This window comes from Astatotilapia calliptera, chromosome 1 (genome assembly GCF_964374335.1).
Source record: "Astatotilapia calliptera chromosome 1, fAstCal68.1, whole genome shotgun sequence".
Classification (NCBI taxonomy): domain Eukaryota; kingdom Metazoa; phylum Chordata; class Actinopteri; order Cichliformes; family Cichlidae; genus Astatotilapia; species Astatotilapia calliptera.
Genome location: NC_137422.1, coordinates 37,140,782 through 37,155,246, shown reverse-complemented (window position 1 = coordinate 37,155,246; position 14,465 = coordinate 37,140,782). Strand labels below are relative to the sequence as shown.

The window sequence follows — 14,465 nt, the reverse complement described above, 5'->3', positions numbered from 1 at the left end:
CTAGTTTTTCCACCCGTCTATCATGTATCCGGCAGGGAACGTCCCTCTAGGACAATCGGGCTCCCCCCGAGCCCAGGCTTGATCAAATCCATAATTCCTCTTTTAGGTTTTGGAGAACAGACTGTGAGAGTCGCATGTTGAGGATTCCTGTTGTAAACATCCTAACCAATTTCCTATCGTACAAGGGCGATGAATTAGGTGCCCAGTTTCACTTTCCTGGAGCTGACAATATTTTCTATATGGGGTATCCTACAACTTTTTTCAGTCTGGGACAAGGGAACTGAGGTTGATATCAGTTTGTGTCTCCAAATCATCATCACAAGCCTCTTTGTAGTGTCCCAGGCTGAACAGTTATAACACTACTCCAGGCAGAGCACAGATTCCTCCATCTAGTTTTTGTGGTTAGCGTGTGGGTTCAAGGCCAAGCCTCGGAAGGGGTGATTTGGGAGTATGGGGTATTCAGTCCACTGTTACAGACAGTCTGGTTCTTATAGAGCTGCAGACAAACACTATATACTGGAATACAGATACCTTCAAAAATCTGGATTTATTTTCATGTATTGCCATCTTTAGAAAAATGACAAGATGCGAGTTCAGGTTTCACTTCCTTGATAACTTATAATTCTCAACATTTCTTGACAATTATGGTTTAACGTATTCCTATCTGTGTATATGTAAAGCAGTAACATTAGAGTAATTCCTTTTCTTCAAAAAAAACTAATATTCATTATTCAGTTACATTTTTTGTTTCTGTGTAAGTGTCAATTAATTTTTTTAAATGGTCAAGACTAGCTTCAAACCAGTTAAAGCTCTGAAGCTTGTTTTGGTTAAAGCAAACTAAAAGACCATGATGTGGTCTGGCATCATGGTCTTGGCTGGTTAGTCATGTTCTAATGCTTTTTCACAGTGTGTCAGTCTATGTTTACAATGAAATTTTCAGTGGAAATTTAAACCAGCAGCTTCAAATTGCTCAGTCATGACATCTTTGAAAAAAACCCAAAACATTAGCCATGAATCACTTCCTCCTCTGACCTCTGAACCACAGCTCTGCTAAGAATGTGTGAAATTCTCAGCTCACTTGGTTAAGCACACTTCAACCTGGTAGGGCAGCACATTGAATGGTCCTCTTACAGCATAGAGCTATTTGTGGACGAGTGAGACACGATGTGGATTACACTTTTTCTCGTCAAAATCATCTGTTTTTCTATGTCCCAAGCTGTTGGTGAGTAATCTTACGATGTAATTGCTGATATGTTTACAGTTGTTTGCTTATGAGATGAGTAACACTAACTGTAAACAGCCCCTTAAAACACTTCTCTACTACCAGGTGGCAACAACAGTTTCACAACGCAGAAGCCACTAAGTAAGTACTGACCAAACAGCCGAACATCTTGCCTTTCATTTGTCTCTGAATTCAGACTTCAAAACTGTATCAACTTCAAATCTTGTATGACTGTTATTTTCTGATTCCTTCACTTTCTGTTTGCTTCACTTTGACAGGGTGTGAAGATGTCCTGCTTCACTGTACACAAAGTAGTCTTTTTTGGACACGGTAATTTAAATGATGGACATCTAAACACTCCTGTTTTGGATAAGTTGCATTGTTGTACTACATGAATGAATTAATGTGGACACTATTTGCTGTGGATAAATGCTGGATTTGACTTAACGTGACTGTCAAAAAGAGAAACACAGATATACATAATAAATTTTGTTTATGGAATCAGACATTAAACCTATTGAAATTAAGATGAACAACATGTTCATATCTAGATTGTCATCATTTATGTGTTTTGAAATATCTGCCTCAGCTAAAGGCTACGTCCACACTAATACGTTTTCGTTTGAAAATGCATCGTTTTCTCTCTGTTTTGGCCTCCCGTCCACACTGAGACGGCGTTTTTGCTGATGGAAAACGCAGCGTTTTCAAAAAGTTCTTGAAAATGCATATATTTGAAAACGGTGCTTTCACGTCGCAGTGTGGACAGCAAAAACGGAGACTTTCTAAACAATGACACATGTTAGTCATATGATGCAGTCATGTGACCAATTAAACTAAGATAGCGGAGGGCATTATAGAGCAGTTGTTTTCTATTGCTCTCAATTTTGACAGCCTTATTAAAGATTAATATCAGTTTGTACATGCTACAGAGACCTTATTTAATTCTCACTCGCTTTTGCATCTTTGTACTTTTGTGTTACTCGCAGCAACAACTCCACCTCATTGTTAGTCCATTTAAAAAACTCTGTGCTTTTCCTAAACATTTTGCCGCGACATTTCAAAGAGCCTGAAACTAAATAAACGGCAGACAGAAGTGAGGCAGGTCAAATCTTCTTGTTTCACGCATGCTCAGTACTGGAATGTAAGCGTTTTTGGCCGTTACAATGTGGACGCGCAACTCTGTGAAAACGACTGAAAACGCTAGTGTGGACGCGGAGCATTTTCAGACAAAAATGCCGTTTTCAAATCTATCCGGGCTAGTGTGGACGTAGCCAAAGAGTACTCCTGAGAGTGTTAGTGCCTTTCAGAGTCATAAATGATGCTATCCAACTGCCTGTTAGGGTACCTGGGTGGTCGACCCACTGTTTGTCCAGCAATAAAGCAAAGTTTGAGTTTACTTCCGCCTCTTTGAGTCTGCATATTGGGTCCCCAAATCTGCCTGCCACACACAGCCACCATGACACTGACTTTTACTAAAAGCTGACAGTGTCATTTGCTGTCAGTGCGCGGCTTAAATCACCAGACTGTCATGCAGGAAAATGGGGTTTGTGTGCTTTTAGAGAACTTCATGGTTTTTTTTTTTTCTTGAACTTTTGGAATTCGGAACATATTCCATTAAACAATGTGTTCGATCAACTTAGTAGATCCATGTTTATGTTTATCATATATACACTACTAGTCTGTTTACTTTTTACATTGTACATACATATTGAAGATATCAAATACCCAATTTCCTTGCGGGCCAACCTTCGGGATCAATAAAGTTTATTGAATTGAATTGAATTGAAATATATAAAGCAAGATATATGGAATTATGCAGCAAAGAACAAAATGACAAAATGACTCTAAATATGTCTTATATTTTAAATTCCTCAAAGTAGCCACCCTTTGCTTTCTTGACAGCGCTGCAAACCCTTGGCCTTCTGTTAATGATCTTAATGATGTAGTCACCTGAAATGGTTTTCACTTCACAGGTGTGCTTTGTCAGGGTTCATTTGTGGAATTTCTTGCCTTCTTAGTTGGGATGGGACCATCAGTTGTGTTATGCAGAAGTCAGGTTGGTACACAGCTGACACCCTGTTTCACAACATATGTTAGAATTCGTATGATGGCAAGAAACAAACAGCTAAGAGAAACAGCAGTCCATCATTGTTTTAAGAACTGAAGGTCAGTCAGTCTGGGAAATTGCTTAAACTGAATGTGTCCAAGTGCAGTCGTGAAAACCATGGAGTGCTGCCATGAAATTGAGGACTGCCACAGGTAACGAAGACCAAGAGTTACCTCTGCTGCTGAGGATAAATTCATCCAGTCACCAACTTCAGAAATTAACAGCACCTCTGATTAGAGCCCAGATAAATGCCACACAGAGTTCCAGTAGCAGACACATCTCTACATCAACTGTTCAGAGGAAACCACGACTAAGGAAGAGCAACAAGCAGAAGAGATTTGTTTGGGCCAAGAAACGCAAGGAATGGACAGTAGACCAGTGTAAATCTGTGCTTTGGTCTGATGAGTCCAAATTTGAGATCTTTGGTTCCACCCGTTGTGACTTTGTGCAATGCAGAAAAGATGAACAGATGGTATTTGCACGCATGGTTCTCACCATGAAGCATAAAAGAAGAGATGTAATGGTGTGGGGGTGCTTTGCTGGTGACACAGTTGGAGATTTATTCAAAACTGAAGGAACACTGAATCAGCATAGCTACCACAGCATCCTGCAGTTGGACCATCATTTATTTTTCAACTTGACAATGACCTCAAACACACCTCCAGGCTGACCAAGAATGAAAGTGATGGAGTGCTGCGCCAGATGACCTGGCCTCCACAGTCACCTGATCTAAACCCAGTCGAGATGTTTTAGGATGAGATGGACCTCTGGGAACTCTTTCAAGTCTGTTGGAAAACCATTTCAGGTGACGACCTCATGAAGCTCAGTGAGAGAATGCCAAGAGTGTGCAAAGCAGCAATCAAAGCGTGGCTATTTTTAAGAATGTAAAATATAAAACATGTATTGACTTTTTTCACACTTTTTTGTTTTCTACATAATGCCATGTGTGCTCATTTATAGTTTTGATGCCTTCAGTGAGAATCTGCAACATAAATAGTCGTGAAAATTAAAACAAACCAGTAAATGTGAAGGTGTGTCCCAACTTTGACTGGTAGTGTTTATCAATATTTGCAGGTAATATATTATCTGATTATTGTAATGGAAACGTCACCTTCAGTATATATTCATAGATTTAGTTGTGCCATTTGTTTCAGATCAGTGAATACTTATATAGTGAGTATATCTTTGCAGGTGTTATGAGGAAAGAACTGCAGCCTGTGAACTCAAAAGGCGTATATTCGGCTTCAGTCGTCAAACCGTGGACTCATCACTAGAGGTGAGCACATTTTTGGGGGGTGAGTTTGTTGTTTTTATAATATCTTTTCTTGAAAGATCTATAAATACCTGAGACAAGGAACAAGGTGCAAGCAAAGGTAACTTTTATAAATTATAACCTGTGTTATATATATTTGTATTGATATACTGTGGAGGATGTATGCATTCAGATCTTTTTTCATGCTCTTGTTTGTGCTTTTCAGGGTGATATGAACCCTACATCTCACCACAGAATTCACATCCCATCCTCAGCTTTCAAAGGAGCTGCCACCACAGTGATGGCTTCTGTTATCAACAGCACTTATTTTAAGGTAAGTAGAACCTTAAGAGAGAACCTTAGTCCCATCATACCGTAAGAATACATAATTTAAGTATTGTCTTTCATAGAAACATTTTGCATCAACTTTTTTTTCCAAAAATTTTGTTTATTTACTTTATATCCTCTGTCCCTTGAAGTGGAGATCAGGTCTTGTTTGATTGCAGAATGATATGATGGCTGAGCGAGGCAGAAAGGATTTTACTCAGAGCTGTAGAAGTTTATTTATAGCTGTCAGAAGGTGATGTGGAAGAAAGCCAGACGTTAGAGACACAAAGGTGAAAGTTCAGATGGAGGATGGCAGCTTTTGAAAAGCCTGAGCAGGGGCAAAATGACAACATCCAAAAGTCCATTATGGCTTTGCAAGATAGGGCGCTAAAGTTGTAGGATTTGGATTCTCAACAGGACACTGCACTGCAAAACGAATCATCTTTCCATGGCATCCTTGTTGCATTCTCTTTAAGAGTCCTCACTTTTCAGAGGGCTTTATTATTTTCTCACGCATCAGTAGGAATGGAAACTTATAAGAATTTAGCAATGCTGATTCCATTATCAATAATTTTTACCCACTCGATTGCTTATTGATGCTCATTAGGTTCTCGTGGGCTTTGCTTTGAGAGTCACCACCAGCTCCAAGCAGCATGTCAAAGATATGCAAATGAATTGCATGCTGTGAGCTATTTCCCCTCTTTGTTGTTATCAGAATTGGGGTCTTTTAAAAAGCAATGTATTACACATTGAACAGGATACTTTTCTTCAAAGTAACGCAGTACGCTACTTAGTTACATCTAGGGCAACATAATTCATTATACTACTCCTTACATTAGGAGTAGTATATATACATACTCCTTTCTCTGTAAAATGGCCCAAAATTCACTCTTTCATAATTACCATTTCATAATATAAACCTACAGCCTACAGTCCCACACAACAAAAATCCCATTTTCAACACTAACATTACTGTCATGTGTCTGCCTCATTGCAGCTGAGTCCTCCTCAGAAAAGTAGATTCCAATTCCACCGCAGAGAAGGCACTGTGCTCAGAGGATTAGTCCTCGCGGTGAAGGCAGTTAACATGACAGAAAATGGTGAAATCATCAGAAATCTCTTACAACCCATCATGTTATTCTTCAAACACAACAAAAAGGTAAAAATACAAACATAGTTGGGCTAACATCATATTTAGAAAATGGAATAACCTGTTTCCATCTTATTTTGATTTAGTCTTCACAGATTACAGATGGAACTTGTGTATTTTGGCAGGAATCAGACAATGGAACAGGTGCTGTTATCGATGTCATTGTTTGGTATTTTTATTTCTAAGTAAAAAGGTGACGCACACTTACTTGCTCTGATTTTTTTTCCTGTGTAGGTTACTGGAGTGTTAAAGGCTGCAAAACCAATAAAACTGAAGATGAATTTATTTGCAGCTGCGACCATCTCAGCTTCTTTGCTGTTCTTGTGGTAATATAATTTAACAGAAAATGATCAAACTTTGGTCATAAAAATATATTTTTGTCTTATTATTGTTTAGCAGCTGTAACTCGGCACAGCATATCAATTAGGAGACAAAATGCCATGTGTATAGCATTTGAGGGGTGACATATTTTGTATAATTAAATATACCAGAATAAATGAGAGGAATAGATTTTTTAATGCCAGCGTGAGCTAACTAGTGCATTACATATAGATTGTATAAAAGCAGGATGTAACCTGATATGTCACTCGTTAGTTTTGGAATCAGCATTTAGAAGCCTCAGTGTTAGCCGCCTTGAGGAAGAGAGGACAGCGGATGTTAGGAATCTTCATCAATAATCTGTATTGGTACATTGTACAGATACAGATATCTGCTTTTGATGACTTACGAAACAACAATAAAATACTGGAATACTTGTATTCTCTCACTAAAACTGAAGTACAAATTGTTTGACTGGGTTGTGTCACACCACATAGTATTTGTTAAATAATATCACTAATCTAAAGGTTAGCTGACAGTATTTAGCCAGAGCTGTTTATGCTAGCAAACATGTTACTCAAAGCTGGCGCATGCCTGACTTTGAGCCTCTCGTTATAACTACAATTATAACTCTATTACAATTGTAATAAATAGGATGAAATTATCTATAGAACCTCAAAACTATTTTTGTACTAAGCTGTAAACTTGATTGTTAATATCATTATGGCAATTTTAACCTTAGTAATTAACTTGCTTTTGGGGGAACTGCAGTGTTTAGCATGTCTACACCAGCTTCTTGGTCACACTGGTACTTCCCTTATTTTTACATACGTACATATTGTCTTACGTTTCAGAACCCTGAGATATCAGTCACAAACTTGGAAGCGGAGAAGCTAAGCTACATCACTTACATTGGATCAGCACTTTCAGTCGTCTTCACATTCATCAGCCTGATTGTCTTCATTTGGTTACAGTGAGTGTCCTCATGTCCCGTGATGTGTCATATTTAAATATTGTAGAATATCTCTTTAGTTTAGCAGACGAGACATTTTTTTCATCCTTTCATCAAGGACCTAAAGTAATGTGTTCATACTAAGTGAATTACTGCCATCTCATTTCATAGAAAAATTACATTTTGTTTTGTTTTTTACTATGTTGTGAAAGATTAGACATTAGTTATTAAGCATCAGAAAACTAACTTGTCCCACACACTTAACATGACATTCATTGTGAAAGATTTCACATCAAGCATTTCATTCTAAGTGGCAAAAACCCAGGTCACACAAATAGCCAGGAAGCCCACCACAGTGTTTGGTGGCTAAGTAGATGGCTTGCCTGTTTCTGAGAACACTACTATGTTATGTTGCTAGGTTACAGCGCCTCTCACCACATGTTGCTTCATAGGACCTCAGTTGTTGCTCCAATTTTTGAAACTTTTTAAAAATAATGTTTGAACTTCCCTGCATGAATGCTTTTTTGCAAAACCTATTTAGTTTGTAAACCTAAAGAAATGCCTGGGTTTTTGCCATTTGCAGAGAGTAGGTTTTAGTTCCTTATAAATAAATTATTGTTCTCTCTTCTATAGTTTGACTTGTTGTCTGTGACACTGCACCCTGCTGATAGTAAACCACTTCAGCCCCCAGTCTAGTTTCAACACACCTATATGTCAGTATTGCGCAGCAGCTATAGCTATAGCTGATACTTTCGCTTTAGTTCATTGTAAATTTACATTGAACTTTGGCCACATCTCAATTTACCTTAAAGTATTTTATGGGGTTGGAAAGCTTTGAAACACTGTGAATCCTGACACCTATGTCAGTTGTTGTGAAAATGTTTATATTTAATGGCTCTTGCATGTGACGGTGCCAAAATGACATGGTTACCAAATCTGCTCCAAACTTCACGTTTGATAAGAGTCCAAGTGTGGAGACGTCTCTATGTCTTTTGGTCACAGATGAACGAACTACTGCATAGGAATAGAAACAAGAAATTGGGTACTTAAGTTGTAAACATCATTCAATGTTCATGAGATGTACAGGAAATTTTCATTGTGGGTTCTACACAGGACAAGCAACTCCTTCATGAAACTACCATGAAGAAATGTGTAAGCTATTCATGTGACAACAGGAAATAGCTTGACAGTAGCAACAGTTGGCCTCAGCTGTAGCACACTTTGACAAAGTGTGAAGACCCTATCATCACTGCTGCCAGCTTCAGTTTTTTGTCTTTTATTGTTTAATCCACAGGACCACGTGCCTCACTTACACATAGACAAGACATTTTATCTTGTATATTTAGTCTTATAGCCATTATAAACAAACAACAAGCTTATAATCTCTATTGGTGTAAAGTATGGAAAAGCATGGAAAGTATGAACAGATATTGAAACTGATTTTAAAATTAAACATCTAAAAATGCCAGATTATGTCTACTGTCTGCAAAACTGGTGATAAATAAATAATCCTGTTTCTCTTGTAGTCGGCGGTGTCCTGAGAAGGCCACAGGTCTGCACATGCAACTTACAGGGGCAATGTTCTGCCTCCACCTCAGCTTCCTGCTGTGCAGTTTCTGGGAATGGCTGAGGAAAAATGAGGACAGCTCAATTTGCCTGGTTCTTGGTCTCTTTCTGCATTGGTCTCTGCTGGCCACCTTGACCTGGAGTGCTCTGGAGGGGTTTCAAATCTACCTTTTGCTCATTCGGGTCTTTAACATCTATATCAGGAGATACCTGCTCAAACTCTGCCTGGTTGGATGGGGTTAGTGAAGTTTTGTTGGGACATTGTTTCTGTCAAATATGGAAAAAAGAAAAGAAAAACACTAATGAAGCAATAGTTCCAAGACAAGACTGAGGGCAATTAATATAGGCAAGGTAATTAATGATTTGAAAACAGGAGAGTAACAAGACAGCTGAATCTAATCTAACTTCTATCGTTATCCTTCTATCAAAAATGAGAAACTACCTAAACGGAAATACTGAGCACAAGTTGGGGTGAAACTCATAACAGTTGAGACCTGACAATAAAGAACACTAAGAAACCAAAAAACTGACAAATAACCTTAAAAACAAGTAGAATTATACAAAGAAAAATTCAGAAACAAGAGTATCCTGAGCTCTCTTTGGCTGTTGTTTGAATTGGTCACCTTTAAATTAAGAAAAAGTTATAGTGGGACATTTTCACACATTATCTACTAAAGCTGCTGAATGTTATTGACTTTTTTCCATTGTGTTGCAAATCACTTTCTCTCTCAGTTCAGCTTCTAGTCAACTGAACAAACTGACAAAGTCTGGCAGTTTAGAGATAAGAGGAATATGTAGATGGGGCTCAATCTCAAAATTTCTCAAGGTTGGTGATTTGTGTAGACTCGTATTATTGTTTTTTGTTTGTTTGTATTTTTTTCATGTAGAGCAATTTCTTTTTGAATAAATTAAATTAAGAGAAGCCACATTCCAGTGTTTGCGTTTTACACGTACACACACAGACACTGGCAAGGTTCTTACACTGAAGCCCAGAACTTGGTGATAATCTAACATTCTCCGTATATCTTTTATTTTATGTTTGAGAAACTGCAATGGATATTGCAAATTTAAAAAAAAAATGTTACATTTGATCTTATCTTGGTCTTTGTATCTAATGATTCAATTAAAGGTAATTGATCATTCTCTTGTCCAGGTTTTCCCACATTGGTCGCAACAATTTGTGGGATTTCAGGTGTTTATGGAAAGTACACTCTACAACTAAGGGAAACCAAAAATGGCAATTCAACAGCACAAATGTAAGAAACTCAGTGGTTTTGATTTTAAATATGTAATTAGCATGGTATTTTGATTATGCACAGATACATGCTGTTATGTTAAAGGAGCTCACTGTATTTTTTTATTTTATCTTTTTAATGGGCAGGTGCTGGATTAGCAGCGACTTCCAATCAAAGTGTCCTCTAGTCAGCTACATCACTACTGTGGCCTTTCCTTTGTTGGTGGTCGTGTTCAATGCCTGCATGCTGGGGCTGGTTGTGTGTAAGATGCGGAAATTAAGAAGTGATGATAAGAAGATGAGCTTTGTAAGCAGCAGTGACTGGAAGAAGATAAACAAAGCGAAAAGAAAGAGGTTATGGAGGGACTGTGTCACAGTGCTGGGCCTCAGCTGTGTGCTGGGGTTACCTTGGGGGTTAGCCAGCACTACGTACGTTTCACTCACTGGGATCTACATATTCACCATTTTGAACTCCCTTCAAGGTTATTATGTGAATGATTCTTATATCAAATATGCACTGGACTTTGATCACTTGCAAGAAGAATTAACACTCGTTTTTCTTCTCTTCTCAGGTGTATTTATATTTCTTTGGTCTGTGGGTTTGGCCCGGAAGTCTTGATCGGGCTATGTTTCATTAGTCAGAGACTCTTCAAAAAATGTTGAACACCAGTTTCAGCAGCCAATAGCCAATAACAGCCAAGATGTATTATCTATGATGTATATTAGGTGTTGACTGTTGAATGAGTTTTTGGGTTTTTGTTGCTGTTTTGTTTCTTCTTTTATATGCAAATGTATATTTTCAAAAAATGCAGCTATGATTCTTATGGTTGTATTATTTTTAGTAGAGAAGGCAAAGATTCTCAACAATTTACTGATTCATAAAAGACAATTCATGTATTATGACTTAGGTAAGTTACTGTAGATGGAAACTTTTGTGCTTTCATAAAAACATTTGGTTTCACTGCAGGTCAGTCTCTCAGTGAACTATACACTTTCAGATATTTTTGTCTGGCTTTCTCACGTATGAGTCAAGTAGGAAAACTATGATTAAAATATTTTAATGCACAGCATCATTTCTACACACTTAAATGGTCTAAATGATAATTTCTGGAAACTATCATAAGGTTTAAAGTTTCATGTTAGTTTCTTGAGCTAAAATTGCACCTAACCTTTTGCTTTAGTGGTTTAGGTACAAAGATTGCTGTCAGTCCTTCTGTTTTAATCAACAGTACATCCTGAAACACAAGCCAGCCTATCACAGAGCCTACATACCCTCTCAGCAGCTGACTCAATGTGTATTAGTCACCTATAATTGAGGAGACTATGCAGACACGCCATGACTTTTTGCTACTGTACAGATGATTGTGAAGCATGAATGTTGCAACATAGCTCAGTGGTTAGTACTGTTACTGATGGAGTGTTTAACATGAAAAAATACTTTAATTGCTTTGGACTGAACTAACTTTTCAGTGAAATGGGGCTGCAGACATCATCTGATGTTATCTGACAGGAATTGAAACTGAGTATTGAACTATGAAACTCAATAACAGAGTCGCTGTAGAGTGACCCCTTGTGCACAATAATTGCAGCCTTTTTTTGTTTTATTCGTGGTTTTACTCATAGGCTGGTTGATTTACAACAGCACATAATGTGACAGATCCTCCAAAACACATGCAACCAGAGTAGCATTTAATTCAATTAAGCTGTAGTTATACATCCAGTTCATAAGAACATTATTCTCAAGGCACCTTACATAATAAGACAAAGACCCCAGGAAGGAAAACCACAACCATATGGTGATCCTTTATAAGCAGCACTTGGCCATAAAGGAAAGAGACAGGAACAGATCTTCAACACAAGCCATCTGCTTTTGTGGTTCCAGGTGAGGGGAAATAGAGGATAAATAAGAAGAGCACACAGAGATAAGGAGGACACAAATTATGAGAAGAAGGCAACATTTTGTGGTAAGCAGTAGTGCCGTAAAACACATCAAGAGTGAAAAGAGTTTAACAGAGGAAGAATTCTTTTGTGCATCATGGGAAGTCCCATCACATCTGTCAAACAACTCACGGTTACAGCTGTTCAAAACACCACGAGGCTGGCTGACATGATTGTGATGGGCAAGCCGTGAGTGCTCAGACTGTGTTTATTGAACGCAATATGGATGAGATCTTGGCTCTGCAACGGGGAATTGATACAGGGAGTGCAGAATTATTAGGCAAATGAGTATTTTGTCCACATCATCCTCTTCATGCATGTTGTCTTGCTCCAAGCTGTATAGGCTCGAAAGCCTACTACCAATTAAGCATATTAGGTGATGTGCATCTCTGTAATGAGAAGGGGTGTGGTCTAATGACATCAACACCCTATATCAGGTGTGCATAATTATTAGGCAACGTCCTTTCCTTTGGCAAAATGGGTCAAAAGAAGGACTTGACAGGCTCAGAAAAGTCAAAAATAGTGAGATATCTTGCAGAGGGATGCAGCAGTCTCAAAATTGCAAAGCTTCTGAAGCGTGATCATCGAACAATCAAGCGTTTCATTCAAAATAGTCAACAGGGTCGCAAGAAGCGTGTGGAAAAACCAAGGCGCAAAATAACTGCCCATGAACTGAGAAAAGTCAAGCGTGCAGCTGCCAAGATGCCACTTGCCACCAGTTTGGCCATATTTCAGAGCTGCAACATCACTGGAGTGCCCAAAAGCACAAGGTGTGCAATACTCAGAGACATGGCCAAGGTAAGAAAGGCTGAAAGACGACCACCACTGAACAAGACACACAAGCTGAAACGTCAAGACTGGGCCAAGAAATATCTCAAGACTGGTTTTTCTAAGGTTTTATGGACTGATGAAATGAGAGTGAGTCTTGATGGGCCAGATGGATGGGCCCGTGGCTGGATTGGTAAAGGGCAGAGAGCTCCAGTCCGACTCAGACGCCAGCAAGGTGGAGGTGGAGTACTGGTTTGGGCTGGTATCATCAAAGATGAGCTTGTGGGGCCTTTTCGGGTTGAGGATGGAGTCAAGCTCAACTCCCAGTCCTACTGCCAGTTTCTGGAAGACACCTTCTTCAAGCAGTGGTACAGGAAGAAGTCTGCATCCTTCAAGAAAAACATGATTTTCATGCAGGACAATGCTCCATCACACGCGTCCAAGTACTCCACAGCGTGGCTGGCAAGGAAGGGTATAAAAGAAGAAAAACTAATGACATGGCCTCCTTGTTCACCTGATCTGAACCCCATTGAGAACCTGTGGTCCATCATCAAATGTGAGATTTACAAGGAGGGAAAACAGTACACCTCTCTGAACAGTGTCTGGGAGGCTGTGGTTGCTGCTGCACGCAATGTTGATGGTGAACAGATCAAAACACTGACAGAATCCATGGATGGCAGGCTTTTGAGTGTCCTTGCAAAGAAAGGTGGCTATATTGGTCGCTGATTTGTTTTTGTTTTGTTTTTGAATGTCAGAAATGTATATTTGTGAATGTGGAGATGTTATATTGGTTTCACTGGTAAAAATAAATAATTGAAATGGGTATATATTTGTTTTTTGTTAAGTTGCCTAATAATTATGCACAGTAATAGTCACCTGCACACACAGATATCCCCCTAAAATAGCTAAAACTAAAAACAAACTAAAAACTACTTCCACAAACATTCAGCTTTGATATTAATGAGTTTTTTGGGTTCATTGAGAACATGGTTGTTGTTCAATAATAAAATTATTCCTCAAAAATATAACTTGCCTAATAATTCTGCACTCCCTGTATACCTGATGACCAGTGAGGGACATTAGCCCGACTGCAAAATCGGATGCAGTTGTTCACATTAACCCAAACAACAGCAAGTTTATTTATTCATGCGGGTGGCTGTGGCTCAGGTGGTAGAGCAGATCAGACTGGAAGGTTGGTGGTTTGATCCTTGGCTTTCCCAGTCTGCATGTCAGATATCCTTGGGCAAGATGATGCATTCATCGGAGTGTGAATGTGTGTGAATGTAGATTACTTTGTACTTGTGTTTAGAAGTGCTTGAATGGGTGGATGAGGCATGTTGTACACAGTGCTTTGAGTACTTGGGGAGAGTAGAAAAGCACTATATAAGAATCAGTCCATAATCATCTCCTTCACTCATTCGGCTCTGGAACAACAAATTCTTCTCCTTGATAACAGGACTCTGTTTTGACTCTCTGCCCCTATCCTTCAAGGACACCTGCATCAGCCGAGGACTGTTGACTTTTGCTTAACCAGGTGAAAGGACACACTCTCTCTCAAGCTGAACACAGGATACACACACACACACACACACACATATGCATGTACACTGATGCAGATATACACTCACCCC

The 14,465-nt window shown here is 38.9% G+C and overlaps 1 protein-coding gene across 1 annotated transcript; it reads left to right on the top strand.

Annotated features, from left to right (window-relative positions):
* The first annotated feature begins 421 nt into the window (after positions 1-421).
* LOC113024673 (adhesion G-protein coupled receptor G1-like) lies at positions 422-11,198 on the top strand. Its single transcript, XM_026171973.2, has 13 exons — positions 422-1,222; positions 1,328-1,363; positions 1,501-1,552; positions 4,521-4,605; positions 4,808-4,915; positions 5,906-6,067; positions 6,145-6,202; positions 6,293-6,384; positions 7,231-7,349; positions 8,855-9,132; positions 10,048-10,150; positions 10,276-10,610; positions 10,701-11,198. The coding sequence occupies exons 1-13, from the start codon at positions 1,165-1,167 to the stop codon at positions 10,745-10,747; spliced, it is 1,533 nt and encodes a 510-aa protein (XP_026027758.2). The 5' UTR covers positions 422-1,164; the 3' UTR covers positions 10,748-11,198.
* The last annotated feature ends 3,267 nt before the right edge of the window (positions 11,199-14,465 follow it).